General features: G+C 54.8%; 1 protein-coding gene across 3 annotated transcripts; it reads right to left on the bottom strand.

Annotated features, from left to right (window-relative positions):
* Positions 1 to 205: 205 nt before the first annotated feature.
* Positions 206 to 20,689, bottom strand: NPHP4 (nephrocystin 4). Of its 3 annotated transcripts, none has more exons than XM_010722709.3 (28): positions 20,474 to 20,689; positions 19,814 to 19,951; positions 18,247 to 18,419; positions 18,109 to 18,173; positions 17,322 to 17,477; positions 16,297 to 16,433; positions 15,734 to 15,882; positions 15,541 to 15,655; positions 13,873 to 14,055; positions 13,650 to 13,776; positions 11,601 to 11,647; positions 10,515 to 10,774; positions 10,238 to 10,423; positions 9,473 to 9,660; positions 8,465 to 8,625; positions 7,738 to 7,906; positions 6,419 to 6,529; positions 6,124 to 6,323; positions 5,838 to 6,055; positions 5,472 to 5,661; positions 5,277 to 5,357; positions 4,978 to 5,134; positions 4,597 to 4,682; positions 3,718 to 3,803; positions 3,224 to 3,395; positions 2,073 to 2,252; positions 853 to 996; positions 206 to 769 (listed from the first exon to the last, which is right to left on the bottom strand). In XM_010722709.3, the coding sequence occupies exons 1-28, from the start codon at positions 20,606 to 20,608 to the stop codon at positions 629 to 631; spliced, it is 4,155 nt and encodes a 1,384-aa protein (XP_010721011.1). In that variant the 5' UTR covers positions 20,609 to 20,689; the 3' UTR covers positions 206 to 628. The 3 variants fall into 3 exon arrangements, with proteins under 3 accessions (XP_010721011.1, XP_019477989.1, XP_010721012.1); XM_019622444.2 differs by having other exon boundaries at positions 15,734 to 15,879; XM_010722710.3 differs by lacking the exon at positions 18,247 to 18,419 and having other exon boundaries at positions 20,474 to 20,567.
* Positions 20,690 to 21,054: the final 365 nt, after the last annotated feature.

Below are 21,054 nucleotides of genomic sequence, written 5' to 3'. Positions count from 1 at the left end.
AAAACAGATTGCGAGAGGGCCATTGCTCCTCAGTCACAGATGTGATACAGGGCACGACCTGCCCATAAGTGCTGGGACCCACATGTGTGGGAATGGGCTGACACCATACTGGGAGGGGGGGACCACAAGTGCTCCCCCCACGTGGGTTTGGTGCTGCAGGGAGGGACTGGGAGGGCTCTGCTCACAGAAGGGAACACCAGGATGCTGTCGGAGCAGGGCACAAATTTTATTGATCTTGAAAGTGTAGAAAAGCATTACCAACTCCAAACGATTCGTTTGTGCAACATTTGATGGTGGACCTAGAATACTTTAGAAACATTTTGTAAACTTTAAGTTAAAAAAAAGCACAAAGATTTAAAGCCCTTACAATATAAACATTAAAAACATTTAACAAAAATTAAGACCTTCTGCAGTTGTGGCACACAGCGGCAAACATCCCTCCTTCCTGTTCTGAGCACAGGGCAGCCCGGTCCACGTGCCAGCAGTGGGGCTCCCATGGGGCCAGAGGGACCCACAGCTCACTGGGGTGAGGTGAGCAGCAGACACGCTCCCCTCACCTGTGCAGGGCTGGGCTCACTGGGGAGCTCAGCGCATGGCCCAAATGAGGACCAAGATCCGTGCCACGGCCTCAGTAGTAGATGACCTTCACGCAGAAGGTCTCCTCGTTCTTGTCCTGATGGTCGTTGATGTGGATCAGGATCTCCTCCTCACCCACGCTCTGACTCGGGGCGAAGCGCAGCCCGATGGTGTACACCTCCCCCCCAGCAACCTGCACACAGCACAGCGGGCACATGGGGAGGCTGGGGGGCATCACAGCGCCTGCTGCAGCTCCTATGGGGGGTAGGGGTGTACCTGGAAGGAGTCCTCCTTGAACTGCAGCAAGTCGGGCCGGCTGGTGACCAGAAAGTACAGCCTGCGGGTGGGGTAGGGGTTGGTGTAGGTGATGCGCTTGTTGGAGCCCTTCCCACTGCCTGCAGGGATGGTGATCTCGAAGGCCTGCAGGGCACAGAACAGCACTGAGGTCAGACAGAGCCTGGGCTGCTCTGCCGTGCGCCGAGGGGCAGCCCAGCACACCTTGCTGCCCTGTGTCCCCTTCTGCTCCGTGCACCACTCAGTTCCTGCCATCGGCGACACGACCTCTGAGTAAAAGCATCTCCTCGGGCTGCAGTTTGCATCACTACATCCACAGAAGTAATTATGAGACTGAGTGACAAAGGGCCAGAGGAGCAGCTGGGGACCGGCCAACGAACGCTCCGACTAATTAATTTATTTCCACGGGGATAACCATGCTGCTAATTCAGATAACACGGCAGAGCGCAGGGAGTGGGGCTCGCACTCATCAGGAGCGAAGTGACATCGGTTTAAATGCTGCTCTCCACCTCACCCAGCACCAAGTGTTCCAGGAAAACATTTCTAAAATGAACACATTAACTGGGAGATCTAATTTTCTATCTTTGAGCAAAGTCCTAACCTAGCACAGTGCTAATAGAAAGCAGCATGCTGTAACTTTAATTTCACAACTGGGTATACTTCAGAGTTGATACTCCTCAGCATGGAATTGCCTTCAAAACAGGCTGAAAGATATTTTATGATGGTCTTCAGTGAGATTATTCAGGCACTGGAAGGCTAAACGTGTGCTCCAGAGCTTAAGTGAGATGGGGAAATGGGAATAGTAACAGGCAGCATGGGTAGAGTCCATCCACACACATCCCGCAGTTCTGGCAGGTAAAGACAAGTGATCCAGAGTTACTCTGCAATACTGCTTTAGGAGATTAACTCAAAGAGGACAGTTAATCTCTAATCTGTCAGTAATTCTTAGAAATTGGCTTTAGGGTCCTTGCTCATGACAGTTGGGAATAATGGCAGTGTCTGCACGAAGACCAAGCGCTCGCCCGGCGATCGATGCGCAGCGGCACGGCTCCCAGCACACATCCCTCCTTATGCACAGAGGAGGAGAACGGATGCCAAGAGCGGGTGGAGGTAAAGCAGTGAGCAGCAGCCAGCCCCAGGCTGTCAGCACGGCACAGCCCCCAGCCCTGTGGGGTCACCACCAGACCCCTCCCCATGAGTACCTTGGAAATGAGGGGCTGTCGGCAGGTGACGCAGAGCAGCCAGGAGGACACCAGCTGGTGGCACTCCACATCCACCAGGTTGAGGTAGAAGAATCTGCTGCCAGCCCGGCGTGGCCTCACACCCACAAACAGATCCAGGACCCCATTGGGGGGCAGGGTGAACACACCTGCTGGGTCCACCTGCAAACACACCGCAGAGGAAGGAGCACGGGTCCCATCAGAACCTCCTCCCTCAGTTCCTGATGCTCTGAAGTCACAAAAAGCCAAAACGGGGTGTCCTCAGTGAGGAGCCAGCATCAGCATCACTCACAGCTGCTGCCAGCATCCTGGGGATCCCCCCCGAGAGGGAGCAGAGGAATAAATGAAGACAAACTGTGTGCAGATCGTTTTTGGAAGGCAGGCTGGCACCCCTTGGCAGGAACAGCTGGGAGAGAATCTGCACCTCCGTGAGGTCCAGCTCAGAATACAAACGAGCTCTGATTACATTAAGGAACGCACACCTATGATAGGAACATTTAATCCCCTCTATACTAACGAAGCAGGGCTGGCTGCATGACAGCGCCTGTGCCAACAGCAGCCTGCACTTCGCCCAGCAGGAGGACCCTAACAGTGCTTTACCAACAGCTGCAGGGATCTTCTCCCACCCACTCTGCTCGCTCTGAGCGCTGCAGCAGAACCCGACGCATTGCCATCAGCACGGCCAAGGCGCAATGCTGGCATGGCACGGGACGCAGGCAGTCCCCAAACGTGGATTCGATGGCACGCACCACTGTGATGCCATCCTCAATGGGATTCATTCCTTTCTGCAGTTTCTGAGAGCTCAGATTTTTTTCCTTTGTTTATGGGACAGTAATGGAGTTTTTGTTCTTTTCATTACTCCCATTTACAATTATGACTAAATGAATTCTAAAGAAATTATTAGTCTTCAGATAGTCTCATTAACGCAGATGATTTGCCCTCTGGGGCTTTGTACCAACGATCCTACACACGACAGCTTTAATCAAGAGGTAATTATCACGAAGGCGGTGCATTTTTCCTAGCTCCAAACGGGACGCATCGCATTCCTAAGGGCTACAGAGCCGCCAGCCCAGCCCAGCACCCACAGGGACCCAGCGGCCCCGAGCTCAGCCGCAGGAACCCCGAGGCATTACCTTCAGCTCGTGGGGATGGGAGCAGAACGCCTTCACCCTGCGCAGGGTGCGGGTGCCGCGCAGCGGGACGGCCAGGCGGGAGAGCTGCCCTGCAGTGCAGCTGACATCCAAACGCTGCAGGGAGTGCAGGTAGAACTGCCAGATGTGCAGCGGCGTGGCCAGCCAGGGATCCCTGCAGCAAAAAGAAGCAATGGGACGGCCCCTACTTGGCGCATCCAGCCCCGAGACCACCCCAACCTCTGGGCAAACTCCACAGGAATTTCAGCCTTACTCATGCGGAGAGAATGAATTAGTACAGAGAAGCTGGCTCCTACACTCGGAGCATTATTTACAGAGATTGGAAAAGCAAACAGGTATTTTGGGAAGCCTCCTGCCTGGCTCAGCAAGCAGGGCTCGGGAACCAGCAAGCAAGAGAACATCGATGGGAACGTTCCCTCCTGCTCTGCCTGTGCTCTGGGTGGTTCCTTCTCTTCTTTTTGGCTCCTGTTACTTACGTATAAATAGCAACAAAGAATGTTTTGATCTGCGGGCTTGGTCCTCCAGCTACTTTTAAGAAGACGTCCTGTGGTTCCCCAGGACCCTGCGCACAGAAATCAGAGCATCGTTAGAATGGTTAACCCAGAGATCAAACCAGCTAATGAGGACTCCAGGGTTTCCTTTCTATTAATGAAAAAAGCACCAACCCACTTACAACAGCAGATGCTTTCGGGATCTAGTTAAAAACCACGTTATTAAGTTATTATACAGCGTGGTTGAGCTCTTCCAGTATTTTTAATTACAAAAGAGGACACAAACGACTCTTGCATTCCAGGTTCGCATCCATAATCAAATTTTGGCAAATTTTCCCTAAGTTTCCTAACAAGCCATAATCCAATTACCATTGGATTACGCACTGGCAATTAGTAACTATCCTTCATTACCGTCTGTGTTCATACACACACTTATTTTTTTCCACTTCTATCTCAAGCAGCAGAAAGAGAGCCTTGCAGACCTCACATCTTTGCTGAGAAGTACAAAACTGAAGTGGTGTTTGGGGAGACACAAAAAGCATCTTCCAGGTGAACTCCATCCAGAGAGGAACAAAGTAAAGATGACACCGGTATTGATTTGCACCAGGTCAGGAGGGAAACAGGGCTGGAACCAACCTTGAACTATTTGCTCTCCAGGAAAACAGGCACAACATCAGGCGTCACATACCAAAACAATGCAGCCCATTTAAATGGAATCAAGGGCACTTCTGCCTTAATCACTGCCAGTATTTCACATTCCTATAGGCCGACAGATCAGGATGCTGTCATGGGTGCAGGGCTGATTAAAGCAACAAACCACAGCAGGAGGATCCAAGACAAAGGGACACAGGGTGTAACTGGTACCATATTTTTGGTCTCACAGATGACATTGGGGTCACTGCAGCGGACATAGACCTCAGGATCACCGCCCGGCATCCTCACCGGAGCACCTGCAGGAGACAGCACCACGTGTGACACCACAGAGACTTTATTTATGTTTTGTTCTACGCCATCACGCAGCCGAGAGCTGCAATCCCTTACGTTGAGCTATCAGAGAACCACCGGGTCATACTGGTGCGAGAGAGTATAAAATTAGTGCAAGCAGATGGATAGAAAGCAAGCAAGGAAGCCCAAGGCCAAAGCAAAATCATGAACAGTCTTTGAATACGCAGAGAAACCATCCCTGGCGGTGGGAACTCGCTCTCTGGATGCTACCCCGCCTCCTAGCAGAGCCCTGTGGGTCACCTGGGAGCGTGTGCCATGGAGGCAGGCGGAAGGCCTTCTTCAGGAAGGTCAGCTCGGGGTGGAAGAAGCGGAAGGTCTGATCCACCACGTGGGGCCGGGGCTCAACCTTCACCTGCAGCAGCGCGATGGGTTTGCCCCCACTCACACGGAAAGCCACCTGCAACGGGGGGGGCAGAGCAGAGGGGCTGAGTGCCAGGCATGGGAACAGCGTGGTGGGGTCAAGCACTCCACCCTCCTGGGGCTGGGAGGCAGCTCCACGATGCAGCAGCCAACAGCTCCACGTGTCTCCGCGTCCCCACCTGGATGAGCCTCATCTGCGCTGCTCTTGGCTCCTCCTGCATCCTCCCTGCATCCTCTTCTTTGCTCAGCCCCACCGGTCCCTGCAGGAAACAAAACACTTGGTTTTGGAAGAAGCCCCACGACACGTAAGCAGTGTTTCCTTGGCAATGCCACCACGCGCTCTGCACCCAAGCACGATCCAGCACCCAGCGTACCAGCACCGCTGCGACAGCCGGCTCCGCAGAGAACATCTGGAATCGGAAGGGTATGTGCACAGTCTCCTTGGGGCGCAGGTAGATCTGAGGCCTGAGGTCATCCCGCAGGTGGAACATGTCCTCCTCCAGCGGGGTGGCTGTCTGGGTCAGCTCCTTGAAGTGCCGCCACTCCCTTGGGTCCAGGATGACACTGGAGGAGCGAGAGGTGGAGCAGGTTGGCAGCAGGTGCCGTCCCATCGCTCTGGATGTGTGCTGGGAGAGGTCCAGCACCAAACCAGGCAGGAGAAGCTGAACAGACCCCAGCAATGGGGACGGAGCCCAGCACAAGCACTGCTAGCACACGCAGGGATGGCTGGTGGCCGCTACCTGAGCTCAGGGTGGTCAACCTCAACCGTCACCGTGTGCTGGACACTGTAGGGGTTCTTCAGGGCGAACTCAAAGAACTCAGCCGTCCCCAGCATGGCGTACACAGTGTGGGTGATGGTGATGGCCTGGCTGAGCATTTGGGAGATGTACCGGTGCTTGGTGCGCTCTCGGTAGGCATCGATGATCTGCAGGTACTGCATGCACTGCTCACAGCAGCCCTGCAGGATGAAGGGACCGTGAGCTCGGAGGCAGCACAGGTTGTGCCAGGCACCCGGCCCGTCCTCACCATGCGTTGTGGGGTCCTCCAGTCAGCATCCTCCTGCTGCTGCAACGCTGCCAAGCGCTGCATCTTGTGCTGCTGGATGGCTGCAGCCTCATGTGGGGCATGCAGGGGTTCTGGGCTCTTCTCCAGCCGATGGCTGCACAGAATGGCTGCCAGCTCGCTATCCACCTCAGCCAGCCTGCGTGCCCGAGACACCCTGACATCTGCAGGGACGGCACTCAGGTCACCGGCTCTGGAATAGCACCTCCCATCTGGGGATGGGGGCAGGGAGGGGCTGAGCACCCCCAGAAGGACTCACTGCCACTGGCGTGCAGGGACAGCAAACAGCCACCGCCTGGAGAGGACACAACGTGGGTGTGGGACAGCAGTGGGTGTCTGGGGCTCACAGGGGTCTCCTCACAGCGGTGACCTGTCGGGGCAGAGACCAGGGTCAGCCCCATATCAGGTGCTGGGATGCTGTGCTATGCACATCAGCGTGTGGCAACAGCAGGTCACAGCCAGCCAGGACACGAGCAGACAGCACTGGTGATGGCTCAGGCCAACAGAAAGACAACAGCCAGCACGGAGCCACCTTCTATGAATTATCAGGAGTAGCTTTCCCAACATTTTTTTCCCCAAAATTGTCGTAGATCTCTTAGTGTCACAAAATCTACTGGAAAATGTTATTCCCACTGCAGATCTTCACAGACAGTTTAAAAAAGTGGAAGCAAATATCTCATTGCTTATGATGTTCTCTGCGTTTTACGACGATCCCTCTGGAATCCTATTGCTATTGCACTCCATCTATCTTTTCTCTAAGTGACAGAGCAGTTTCCTACTGAAAAGCAATGGGGACATCCAAGAGATTTAATGCTGACCTTTGGAACCAGCTCAGGTTTCCATCCACACTTTGTGAAGTTTCAGCAGAACCACCCGAGCTGCATTTCACAAATCTGCTCCATCACCACCTCATGCCTGAGCCCAAGGCATGAAGAGCCCTCAGAAACCTAGTGAGGGTATTTGGAATTTATTGAAAGAAAAATAATTTTTTTGAAAGGACAGAGAAATCGAAGGGTAGCTGTTGTCCTGGAACAGTGTGTTTTTCCTTTCTCCCTTCTTTTGCCAGGTTGGAGTTAAACTTCTCTCTGGGTTGTGAATCTCAGATTCTCCTTCCCAGGAGCTTATCGTCCTTTTGCAGGCAAAGTAGGAAAATGACAATTTAAGATATCTTATAATGGAGCTAATCTTTCTTCTGAAGATAAGAGTTTAAAACCTGGAGTCACTGCACATTTATAGGACGGTGAATTAAATATAACAAAGTACCTGCTACACTCCAGGAAGAATAACACCCTCACGGGAGCTCTGTTTTCTGACGCAGGCGGCTCTGCCATCCGTCCCATCCCTGCTACCCACCTGTGCATCACCACCCGCATCCTGCACCCCATCGGCCTCAATGCCACCCTGCAGGTGGGAGGGATGCTGGGCAGAGCATCAGGGCACTCTGTGCCTCCAGGCTCAGAGCTCTGCCAGCACCTGCCTTCCCCAGTCGCAGGGCAAAACCCTGCCGGATATCTCAGGAAAGCTTTTTGTTTCCTACAACGCTTTGCAGCACTACGAAGGCTTCCAAGGAGTACTCACCAACGTTGGCCAGGCAGAGGTGCAGGCGGCCTCGCACGGCCACGCGGGCACCCAGAGGACACAGCACATCCCTGCCTGCTGCCGGTGGTGCATCCTGCTCGTACTCAGTGGTGACCACTTCCAGCTCATGCAGCGTCCTGACAGCCGGCCGGCCCTGGCGCAGCAGGGGCTGGGGAGGAAGCAGGGATAGGGCAGGGTGGATGCTGTGCCTTCAGCCTCAGCGCAGAGCCCCATCGCACACCCATCTCCCACTCTCAGCAGATGCATTTCCTTCACGGGCTGCCCCAGATGGAGCTTTTTCATTGCAACTTCTCCCCGAAGAGGATAACAGCCAGGCGTTAGGGTAACTAGTTACTGGGGCAACTCAGATCCGAGAGATTAAGAGATCTGGATAAAGATGCCTCTGCATTTTCTAGGCCTGCTTTAATTTTTCTATCCAGTAAGCCTTAGCACGGCACAGAAGTTCCAGGGAAGAAAGTTAATGCTCTGCCTTCGCTTTCAAGGATAAGATGACAAATCCTGTGATTACAGGCTTGTCAGATTGACATCAGTCTCCGTTAAACAGAGTGGCTGATAAAAACTTGATTACTGAAGACTCAAGGGTAATCTAACAGCATCTCAGCACAGGACAGAAGGAAGAGTCAGACTCGTCTTTAAACTCCTGCATGCTAAGCAGTTCTCCCGCGTCGTTAGCAGTCATTAAGGCCTCGGGAGAAGGGCTCCCTACCTTCAGTTTAACCGCAGCAGAGCCGACCAGCAGCAGCGAGTCTCCATCCCAGACATCCATCTGCAGGCTGTGCTCAGCCAGGTAGCGCACGAAGACACGCTGCTCCCCAGGCCTCAGGAAGCTGGGGTCCACCACGTACCTCAGCTGCAGCCCTGGGGCTTCTGCAAGAAACAGAACAGCAATAGAGGGTTGCATCCCTTGGGCCCTGCCTGCCCACAAGCATGCTGTCATAGGGAGCAGGAAAAGCCAGGACTTCAGGTGTGGAGCTGCTGCTGAACCAGGATGGTGTGACAGCACCTGGATCTGCCCCCAGCATCCTCCTCTCCTGTGCAGTGCACTTAGCCCCATCGGTCACACTGGGAAGGACCCCTGCACAGGATCCCTCATTGCCATCAAGAACTCTAACTGAGGAAGGAGCTTTACTGAAATCATCTCCTGGGACAGGAATTTAATAAGACACAAAGAGAAAGACAAAGCATTTTGCTCAGAGGATCAGATGAGATTACTCCAGGCACTTTGCTTTAATGCGCTGCCTCTTTTTCAATACGCTCAGCCCCAGCTGCAGTCAGCAGCCCTGATGTCTGGATCATGTCACTGATGCTTATTGATGTTTTACTTCATGCTTTGACGTTTTGAACATTCTTAATTACGTGCCACATAAACTAATGGAGGTTTGCTACAAAAGCAGATAGCGGTCCATTCCCTTGGCCTGGAGGCATGCCTAAATCTGATTGACAAAAATGCCAATTGAACCAGTAAATGTTGTTTAAAACTCCCAGACGGCTTTTCCTTATACAGTAACACAACACTATGGCCCATACACAAAAAAAAAAGAACAAGTCAACTTGATGAACTACATGCAGGACTACGCAAAACAGCATCGAGACTTCAAAGCTCAGCTGCACAACCAACCCTCCCACCCGGCCACGGCAGCCTTCCTCCTCTCACAGCCCTCCTGAAGAGGAAGGGCCACACGAGGACACGACCCACACCAGGACCAGAGCCCACCAGTGTTTGGGGTCCCATCCTTATTCAACTGGAGCAGCACTTGTGCTGGCACAGCAGACCCAACTGCCCTCTCGCCATCCGCATCGAGCAGCTGCAGCCGTGGCGTGGTGACCGGTGGGAAGCGGTAGAACTGGAAGGTGAGGAACACTGTGCTCGGCCACATCCCTTCCAGTGCATCCTGAGGAGCCCTGGAGCAAGAGAAAAGTGCTTTTGGTCAGCCTTGGATCATGAGCTCCTCACCTAACAAGAAGCAGAACAAGAGAAGATCGGTAACATCAAAAGTATTTGGACTTCTCTGAAGACAGTGGGCATACGGTTTGTCTTTGCCTTCCAAAAGCCTCCCAGTTCCAGCTGTCTTCTGCCATATGCTGTGATGGAAGAGCCAAGCAGAAGTAGCATTTTACCTTTGCCATCCATGGAAGAGCTGTGAGCAGTGCTTTGGAGAGAGAAAGCCACCCTCATGGATAGCTTTCCAAAAACTCAGCTCCTCTACATGACATGCATTTAAGCAGGAACCCTGCACTAACTAGTTTTATACCAATGTGTGGCCAAGGTACACCAGAAAGAAACTGAAATGTGTTATAAGAGTGCCTTGAGAGAGCAGTGATGTCATTTTGGAGCTCTTCACGGCTTTACTTCCGTGGCTGCACTGGGAGAAGCAGCACACTGCCAAGGGCTTCTCCTGCTCAAGCACAAAAGCAGCTCACGGGCAATTCTGGAAAAGGCTTCTCCCCAAAAGGCTCCTTGAAGCCCTGCAGACCTCACCTACTGAACGCAAGGAACTGCAGGATTATTTCGTTGCTTTGCAGAGCATCCACTTCCTCCAGCCGAGGACTGAAATGCGCGGGGTTCAGCGGCTCCGTGACCTCCACGGGCTCCTTGTTGTCATCGAGGATCTCTGGGAAGCCAGAGGTGTGCAGGAGCGCCAGCGAGGCACGGCTGAGTGCAGCGCTGGAAGCGGCAGAGAAACGGGGCTGAGCGAGTGGTAACAGCAGCACCAACCCGCGCCCACCCCCCGAAGCCTCAGCCCCACAGCCCTCACCTCCCAGCAGGCGGCCCCACGGCCGTGACGGGCAGCTGCGCCGGCACAAAGGGCAGCGCCCGCAGGTGCTCACTGCTGGAGGCATCCACGCGCGGGGAGCCCGACCACAGGTCAGCCTCCAGGTGTGTGATGCCAGCAGTGTGCTGGGTGCCGCCATCCTTCTGCGTGCTGCAGGGCCGGGGCTTCGGGGCACTGCGGCTTCGTGGCACCGCGCGCTCATCCCTGCTCTGCGGGGAGGCCAGCAGCTGTGAGAGAGACAGCTGGAAGGGAAGAGGCCGTGATGAACACAGCAGTGATGCACAGGGAAAGCAACACCGCGCCACAACCCGCACCGTGGAAAGGCTCTGCTGGCCAGGTTCTGCCAGCAGTTTGTGCAGCTCAGATGCTGTTTGCTCTGAGATTTGGCACAGCAGCATCCCTGCTCCGCTGAGGAGCGGCACAGCTTGGCTGCCTGCGGGTTCACACCTCTGCTTCTTGCTTTAGCAGCCGTGCTGTACTTTCTCTTGCAAAGGAAGGAATAGGAAAAGGCAGTAGAAAGATCAAACAGTTTCATGCAGTCCTATGAAGCACTTCATTTCACCAAAAATACTTGTGCACATTGATCCCCACAACAAGATATGAGTATGTGTAGCTTGTCTCAAAACCCGATGGCTCTCCTTGCAGCACGTCGCTGTTGGCACTCACCATGGGACAGCAGTGCCCAGCAAATCTGGGTTGTCAAAACCCAGAACAGTCCTTAAAAATACATTTGGGGTGTGAAAACAGCTCGGAGGATTTTGTCCAGCAAATTATACATAGAACTCACTTTCCTCCCTCTGCTAATTCAGATTTTAGCTGCACATGCCAAGCGTTGCATGACCACAGCAGCCTTGAAAACCAGCTTTCAATGGGACTTCAGGCACATCGTCAGCAACCAACCTGCACTGCACGATGAGGGAACATCACTGCCTGCCGCCCACGGGGCTCAGCAACACAACCACATGGGGAAGGCACACAGCCAGGGGAAGAAAACCTCCCAGAACAGAAGCCCCAAGGTAACAGTGGCAGCACAGAGCACAGCGACAGCACGGCACGTGCAGCACTCACCCCTGGTCCCTGCGTGGAGGCTGCCGGGCGCGGGGGGGAGCGTAGACCTGCAGAGAAGCACAGGAGAAGCTCAGCAAAGCCAGCACCCAGCACAGCCCCACTGCCCAGGGATGGGCACAGCCCTGCAAGGCAGCCCACAACCTCCCAGCAGCCTGCTTGGCTTATTCCCCCCAACGAGACTGCTACCTGCAGGGGAACACGTAGCACATCTCCACACTCGGTGGTTATTTTGCTGGGAATCTGAATCTGCCAGCAAGAGTTTTCCTGTTGTAAAAACACAGCTCCTCCATCTTTAGACAGTGCTGCCGTTTCCCTTAAAGCCATGTGGCACTGGCTAAATGGATTGCTTAATGAGACGTGAAAGTTTTTAGGATACTTAAGGTTTTCATAGCTCCTCCATTATTTCTTGTCACTACTTTCATCTGTTTGTACATTCATGCCCCCAAACGCTACGAGTTTTACTGTGTTTATGTTTGGCTGGTCTGCTCACTGGCACGGATGAACTCGCTGTTCCAGTAAGCAGCAAATCCTTTACAGCAGAGCAGGAACACAGATGTTTTCTGGCAACTTCAGGTTGCTTTCTCAACCACGTCTAATCATAGCTATTTTGTTCTCGCTACTGTTCAGCAGAAATCACTCCACTTTCCCTTATGTCTAAAATATTGTTTTCTTTCCATTACAACGGCTTTGGCTGTCATTAAAGCAATGGTGCACAGAGGTACACGGAGCCGTTGGTGCTGCAGGAGGATTCCCAGTCCATCTGTCAGACCCCAGGATCAGCTCCACACACAGCTGGGCCCCCAAATCCATCCTCGAAGGAAGGGAGCGAGGTCGGGGTGCCCCACGCCCCCAAACTCTGTGCCTGGGAGCGGAGGGTCACCATCAGTCTGCGTTCACATCCACTTCTCTTTGCACTGACACCAGCTGGAATTCGCCCATGAGATCCTTCCAGCAACACCAGGAACAAAACGCCTCTCAGCAATGCCGCTGGCAGCCTCACCCAGCACAGCCCACCACCAGCGCCGTCTCACCCTCAAAGATTTCCGCTGTGAAGCCCATTAAACCAACAGACTCAGCCCTGGAGAGCAGTGAGCTCGGAGCTGGATGCGCCATGGGCTCCATCCCGCAGCAACGCCGCGGTGCCACTGCCATCTCGTGGTAACAGCACCCCATTAATCGGGTCATCAACTCGCACGTCGATGTTGAAACAGGCAGTTAAGTTGTGAGCAACCCCGTGTGCACATCCACAAATTGGAAGAGATTAAAAACAAGGGAGTGGTGGGAGAGGAGCATCTTCCCCGTAGCAGAACCGGCAAATAGCTCCAAACTGGACAAACAAGGACACGTGGTGCACAGCCTGATTTGCTCCCAGTGCTACGCTGTAGGGTGGGAAGCACGGAGCAAAGCACACCTACAGGTTTGTTCCCGCTGATCAGGGCAGGGGGGAACCGACCAACAAAGCTGCACAAAAGGGAGCAGATTGCCGCTGCTCAAACCCAAGGCAAAGGAGCCCTCTCCATCTCCAAAACGCACAGATCAGTGCTGAGATCCCCACCATCTGCCCCCTGTGCTATAGATATGTATGCAGACACACAGGCAGCCTGGTTCTCCCCCCCTCGTTAGAGGCGCACGCTGATTAAACGCGCGTCGCTGTCACGCTCCAGGAACTGCAGCTCAACGAGATTATTTATTACTCACAGCCTATAAGTGACACCTCTCCCATCCTCAGCCATCTGGAAGGATTACGATTGCAGAGATAAGCACCGGAGCAGCGCATTGCTGGTGGGGCCAGGAGGCCCTTCCACGAGCTGCTTTGTTCAGCACCGAGACCCAAACGCTGTCAGAGTGACCCAGAGTGAACACAAAGGGAAACAACTGCAATTCCTGCGTGTGGCTCTGCTCCCACAGCACGGGTGGATGTGACAAGGGAGCAGGTAGATGGGTTGAAATCAAACCAACCTGAAGTCCCTCCGTACAGTAATTCATAAACCATTGGATGGCACTGCCACGTTCTGCATTTTAAATGCCACCAACACAGAAAGCACTCACTCAGCGATGGCGTAGGAGGCTCCTCCGGCTCCTTCCCAGCTTTACTCGAGATGTCTGTAGAAGTTACACGATGTTCTGCATCAGTGGAAACGTGGAATTGGACAGAACCCGACGCAATGCGCTTCACCTGCGAGGTTCAAGTTGGAGGAGCGTTAGAGAAAAGCCACACGCATCTTCAGGCAGCTGGGAGCAGAGCTCCCGGCACCAGGAGAGCAGCCCTCACCTGCTGGGAGCTCTCGCTGTCTGCAGGGTTTCTGTACACCAGGGTCTGGCCGGGGCTGGGATGGGCACCGCCACGCAGGGGCAGCAGCACTGGGGAGGAGGTGGCACCCAGGAAGGGGCTCCAAAGCGCCCAGCGCACCGTGTGCATGGCAGCCGCTGGGCCCAACACGCTGCCGGCTGCAGCCTGCAGGAGAGCATACAGCCAACGTGCCTCCCTTCCCTGCAACCACACTCAGGGTAATTGCAACAACACCATTCTGCAGCACCGCCCTTCCTCAGCCATCTCTGCCTCCAGACAACGTTTGAGCCCAACAGCAGCACCAGCAGACATCACCAGGAATCACCCCCCCACCAGCACCAGAACAGAACCAGGCAATGAAAGCTCAGCTGCACTCAGCAGCAATCTACCTGCAGCTGGGGAGCTGCAGCCCTCCCTCTGCACTCAGCTGTGTATTTCTGCATTATTTCTCTCCCCGGTGATGGGAAACCCACACAGAGCAGAGTCCAGAGGGTTCTGCTTACCCCAGTGCCTCAGCAGCCTCTCCTTAAGCCAGGGGGTGCAGACCTGAGGCAAACACAGCTCGCTGCCAGCCTTGGCAATCAGTGCCCAGCTCCTGCCGGCTGCTAATTACAGCACCGACCGGCTCGGCAATCAGCTCTGGGATTAGGCTGTGCACATGGGAGGCACTCGCTGTTACCAATGACCCTCACACTGCCACCTCAGCAGGACAACTGGGGACTCGTAACCAGTTGATCCCAATCAATCCAGGTACAGGAGCAGCACCCAGAGGTGACAGCTGGGGACAAGCACCCTGCACGTGTCCCCATCACTGCATGAGCTCTGCAAGCAGTCAGGTTTCATGGTTTCAAGACCCAGAAACCATCGGATTTCAGCTGCCAGAAAGACCTCAGCAATCAGCAAAACCAAAAAGAACGTAAGGAGTTAATCCCTCTTCAGCTTAAAGGCTGAATTCTAAAGGAAAGACTTTTTTTGAATTAAAAAAAACAACAAACTGAAGTTCTCCAAATGGGTTCTCCAGAACACACCAGGACTGCTGCAGGCTGCGTTTCTCCATCCATGTACACGCAGCGGAAGAAATTTAACACCATATAATTAAAATGACTTAATAAGCCCACTTGTGGCACATTCCACCCAGTGCTGCAGAAAGCGCTCTGACATTCCGATGTGAGATATTGGCCTCAGCTCCTCCAGCACGAGGAGGCGGCCCAGGATGGACCCCTCCATCAGCAGCAAAGGGAGCACTGCTGGAGCCCCAGAGATGCTGCGTCCCATGGAGCAGCCCTCCTCTTACCCCCAGGTTCCACCCTCCCAGCAGCGCTTAGGACTCAGGTTTTCAGCGGGTTTTTACCACAATTAATGCATCTGCTGGTGGGAGGCTCCCTTATGGGGAGTGCTTTGCCTTCCGCATGATGTTCCTTGCCTGCAGGAACTGTTGAGAGCCCAACCCAGCACCCAAGGAGCGAGCAGAGGTGGGGAAGCAGCTCCTCTGCTTTCTGAGGTCCCAGGGGCACAGCAGCTCTGTAAACCACTGTGGAAACCAGCAGCAGTGCCTTCTTCAGGGTACGGAAGGCACGGGAGGGAATGAAAATGCTGAAAAAATACCAGGCCCTCCCACCACCCCACAAGCCCCCCAGGCCCCGGCCCTACCTTGGCTGCAGCACAGACAACGTACTCCAGCTGGAAGCAGACCCCAAAGGCAGGATGGGCAACCATCTCACTCAGCTGCAGGCGGCTCCGCAGCAGCAGGGCCTGCTCTGCAGCGCTGCAGGGAGAGGAGGAGGAGGAGGAGGAGGAAGGCTGCACCCTGCAGGCAGCAGGGCAGGGTTCGCGCATCCCTTACCTGTCCGTGGGGTTGGTGGTTTGTCTCCGGGCCGCCTCGGCTGCTGGCTGCAGCACGGCCACCTGCGGGGCCTGGACGAAGCGCAGCCCGTTGTGCACACCGACACGCAGCCGCCGCTCCTGCACGCACAGCGCACTGCCAACCTCCTGCTACGGCCAGAGGAGATGGGGGGACAGGCACTGAGAACAGCGGGGCACGCGTCTGCCCTCATCACACAGCTCAGGGCCGGGCACTCAGCGCACAGCCAGAGGCACAGGACTCGGAAGGGCCGACTGCGCGGCGCCAAGGGAGGCCCCACACGAGTGCTACGACTTCGCCTTTTTCAGAGCAGCCGACCCAAATTCTGCTAATCATGGTCTGGACACCCAACACATCCCACATAAAGCACCTGTGTGCTCATCCCCACCTGTCTGTGAAACAAAGCAAAAGGCTTCCACAGCAGGAAAACCAGGCACCAAGCAGAACCAGTGCTGCAGGGCCATTCATCTGAATGCTGCCGCTCCACCCGAGGACGAGCACTGGCACACGGCTCATCTCACCCCATTTAATTACACGGGCATCACCTTCAGCAAGCGGTCGCTGTGCAGCTGCTCCAGCAGCTCTTCCTCAAACTCCTCCAGAGAAGGGTGCAGGAGCACACAGAGCTGGTCCAGGTAGCAGGGGACCGTCCCCATGAGCCGCGGCTTCAGGAAGATGTCACCTGCAGTGACACACAGCAACAGGGGCACACTGTGATGGGCAGCCAGCAGCCCCAGCTTGTGGGCAAGAAATGGAACAGAGAGCATCTCCAGCCAGCACAGTGCCACGCGATGGAGAAGCAGAAGCCAGGCAGGATTTCAGAGGATTTCTCCTGACAGCCACAAGATGGGACCACTGCACTGCGCTGCTGCTGCCTGCCCTCAGCAGAAGAATTTACCACTGCCAAATAGATGACAGAGTCGTTCTGTTCTGTGAATTTCCAGATCACATCATTTCTTTGTCAGATCAACAGGAACGAGGCTGGCATCTGCAAGGCAATGCTTCGGAGGGCTGCGTGCGGGAGCAGCTCATCCCTCAGCCCTGCCAGCTCTTGGCTGCCCAGAGCACCACCACCACCAGCAAGGACAAGCTGAGCCGAGCTGTGCAGCCTTCTCTTAAGACTCCTCTGAATGACTCCAATTAAACCAACTATTATTTATCCCTCACGGTTTCCCAAGAGCAAAGCAATTAACGGAGAAGAGAGCAAAATGAAGCCATGCAGACACACTGCAGCACTGGATGCAAATGCTACAGTTGCTCCTCCGCCATGGGGGAGCTGCAGAGAAGTCCATGACATTTCTGCCCAAATGGAAAGCAGAGGGAATGAGCCCTGCAGGCCGTGCTGCTGCTCTGGGGGCTGCTTCTAACACTCAGAGCACAGAAGAGATTCTAAAGCTGAAAGAGAGCAGCAGGACCTGCAGTCTGATCCACTGACAGAGGCAAGCCTGCAGCACGGGGTTGTGCTCACGGCCACAGAGCATGGGTGCACGAGCAGAAGTGGCCATGAGCAGCACAGCATCACCCCACAGTTCAGTTCCAGCGGTGGCAGTGGGACATGAGGGACCCTCACCTGTGTCCCCATGTGCAGGCAGCAGGCCAGGGATCTTCTGCAGACCAGACACCAGAAGGTTTTCAGGAAGGAGGTGAAATACCTTCTCCAGAGGCGGGTGGAGCTTTAGGGTGTACTGCAGGTGGCTGTTCTCCATCATAGTCATGTATTTATTCTCTAAACAAAAGAAAACGTGATGAAATGACAAAAGCTGTGGGGAGACAGTGCTACAGAGCTGCCATTTTTCCCACATCCTTAAGACCCATCAGCGCAGGGCAGGCACAAAATCTGTCCCCAGCACATCTCAGCCCCGGCAATGCACACATTCCAGCACAGGGAGCTCCGTGCTGTGCCAGCAGCATCTCACACAAGGTGACTTTCACTGGGAGCCTCCTCAGCTGGGACAGCACAGCTATCAGCTTCCAAACCCAAGGCATCTTTTTGGAATGGAAACGCATAACCCTGACATTTTCTTTCCACTACATTGCTTAGAAAAGCGTTGCTAACACATTTCCCCTGAAATGTACCAAAACAGCACAGAATTTCCTCTTTTCATCCGCAGCGCAGTGGGGATATCGCTTCTCAAAAGGAGCCAAGGTAATATTCAAACAAACAGTTATTTTCTGCATCAGATCCCAGGCTCACATTCTCATCTCCTCTGTTGCAGCCACACACAGCCCAAGGACAAGGCACGGTCTGTCCTGTGCTGCAAGGGTGCAGAGCCCGCATCCGCTGCCTCCATCAGGCAAACCCAGTGCATGCTTGGGTGCAAAGAAAGGAGCGATGTGCACTGCGTGCTGCTGCTTACTTTCTAGAGGGTCCTGGAGAAGCGGGTGCAGCAAGGCACGTGGCGTCCCGTGGTACAGCTTGAGCCTGAAACCAAAGGTGAAGCAGTCAGCGGATTCCCAAGTAAGGCCCAAGCAGCACCCATGGGAGCAGTACCTACACTCTGCCCCTGGCAGCCAGGTCTGAGGGCTCCCGCCTGCTGTCAAACAGTGGGATGAGCCCGAAGCCACACGACACGTCCCGTGAGATCCCTTCTGGGGTAGGGGCCACGGCCACCACCTCCACCACGGCTGTGATGCTGGGGTGGCTGAGCGAGGTGTGAAAATACACAGCCTGCGGAGAGATGGAAGAGTGGGGCAGCTGAGAGCTGACAGCACAGCTCTCACTGAGGACAGGGCACACCTCCATGTGAGCACTGCAAAAGGGACTGGGAGGGGATGCTGATGCGCGGTGCTGGGTCCGACCAACACATCATGCTGGGTTCCCAGGGGCTGCAGGAGCCCCGAACCCACAGCACAGGAGGGCAGGACACGGTCACCTCCCCGGGAGGGGATTTACTGTGTGATCAACCTTTCCAGTAAAGCCTCATTCTCACAACACAGTGTCCCAGAGAAAACGTTGGCTGCAATCACAGACTGTCAGGAAGGGATAACAGAGAGAGGCATTAGCACATCATCCCAGAGAAATAAATCGCTACTCTATTATCTTTTATTGCAAAATGCTGAAATAATGACCACTGGCTGCTGACAGGTGGCCAGGCTGCAAGAGACTGATGCCACAGGAACAGGAGCTGCTAAAGCACATCTGTTGTTAAGAAAAGGTTACAGCTGTCTCCTAAAAGCCAACAGCAGTTCCAATAACACTCCCATCTCCTCTAAGCCCTCCATCAGCGCAGCAAGAGCGTTCCAGCAGAGCTGAACTGGTGAGTGCCAGACTGGGGAGCTCTGAACCACAATGCAGAGCTCCATTTCCACGTCCTGGTGCCTGGGAAGTGCCACCTGCATCGCAGGGACAGTGCCCCACTCGTGGGCTCATGCAGCACGTGGAGCAGCACTGTTTTCCTCTCTCTCGGCAGCACTCTGTGCCATGGTTTCCCCCATCCCTATTCACAAAGCATGGACTGAGCGATGATTCAAACACCCCAGGATGAAATGCATATGCCAATGTCCCTCAGATGCCATCAGAGATTTAAATAAATCACAGAGCGCGGCTCTGATCTATGCTAAACTTCATCCTTGGCACAACACACTGATTGAAGTGGAAATAAAGGCTATAATTAGACACTATCATGACCAAGGAGATGAAGCCTCAGCTGCAATTGATGCTGCAGGGACTGCAGCCTCACCACAGCTGTGCACAGCAGCAGTGCAGCTGGCTGCAGACCCAGGGACCCATGCAAGGCCCTGCCTTAGGGCAGTAAGTTCTGCAGGGACCCTGGTGGATAAAAGTCTGGCTTTGTGCAAGAGCAGCACCTCCACAAGAGCTGCTGCGGAGCTGCTGCTCAGCCCATCTGTGTCTGAAGGAACAGTGCACTCTGCTGCTGGCACGGAGGCACAGCACCGCATCACCCAGCCTGCAGCTTGCAGGGTTTGCCCATTAGAATACAACAAAATTAATAATTGTGCCTCAACGGGAACGTGGCAGATGCGCCCAGCTGCAAGATTGTGGAGAGGCAGGGCAGGGAACCAACAGCCCAGCATGAAGCCAACCAATCTCAATGACCATACCTCATTGAAGAGCACACGGGGGGGCTGCCCTGGGGGGCTGCGGGGGGTCCGGGTGCTGCTGTGCCACGTGTGGCCAAAGAAGTGGCGGTGGGCGGCATCGAAGAGAGACAGGCGGAGCTGCAGCTCAGCTGGGGACTGCTGCAAGAGAGAGGGGGGTGTGAGAATGCAGCTCCTCACCTGCACCTGGGGGCATGGGGAAATGCCTTAGGATAGGGCAGGCTGTCAGAACACCTGGGGATACAGACAGCTGAGTCACGCTTCTACACTGATGCTGATGAATACTTTTAATACACCACCCTTCTATTGCAGAAAATGCTTAGTACCCTAAAGGTTAGCATGTAAAACTAACTCAGATGTGTAGATGGAAGCACATGGGACTTACATACAGTTCTGCTTTGATACTGGGAGATTTAAGACCCCAAAAGGAAATAAATGTAGCAGAAATCTGAGCTCTGCTCAGCTCTCCTGACAGCAGGCAGACATCAGATGGCTGCTGGGCACTGTGCAAAGCACACTGCATGAGCACACAGCACTCATGGCTGTGATGCCTGCACCCTCCCAGCCCCACAAGCAGGAGGGGATTGCCAACCAGCCCAGCACTGTCCTTCAGAGCCTCTGGAGTGTGATGTTCTTCCTGCTTTTGGCTTTACAGCTCCATACCTGCGTGACAACAGAACCCTCGAGGCACTTCAGGACACACTGGAAAGGCACCGAGCGCTCCGGCACGCCGTGTCTGCGCTGGGTGTGAGGTGGGACAGCACGGCTCTGTGCAAACAGCCGCTCCCACTCAGCCATCTCGCCCTTTGGGGTCACCTCCTCCTGCAGGCATCTGCTGGGGGATGCTCAGCTGGGAGAGACAGCACACAGTGAGGGGAAACGCGGCCAAGCGGTGAAGCAGCACAAACGCACGACCCCAATTCTGCAAATTCCTGCACCCCCCCCTCACCCGCAGCACGGTGACACGCTGGAGACCCGCAGCAGCTCCCTGCAAACCACAGTGAGAGCTGCCAAAGGTTGGACGTGGGCACAGGAGCCGATCCGGGGCGGTGCCGGTGTTACCCGGCGTGGCAGCGCTGGGAGCTCCGCACTCCGTGTGCGCGGGGCAGAGGCCCGCAGGAGCGCACGGCACAGCGGCGCGGAGCGCGGCACGCACCCATAGGGGCCCTTCTGTGCGTTGACACCTCCGACCCCCGCACGAGGCGCGTGCCCAGCACGGAGCGTTGCGGTACGATGCGGGCCGC

The sequence above is a fragment of the Meleagris gallopavo genome, chromosome 23 (assembly GCF_000146605.3).
Source record: "Meleagris gallopavo isolate NT-WF06-2002-E0010 breed Aviagen turkey brand Nicholas breeding stock chromosome 23, Turkey_5.1, whole genome shotgun sequence".
NCBI lineage: Eukaryota > Metazoa > Chordata > Aves > Galliformes > Phasianidae > Meleagris > Meleagris gallopavo.
Note: the sequence above shows the minus strand (reverse complement) of the source record. Positions and strands in the feature narration are given on the sequence as shown.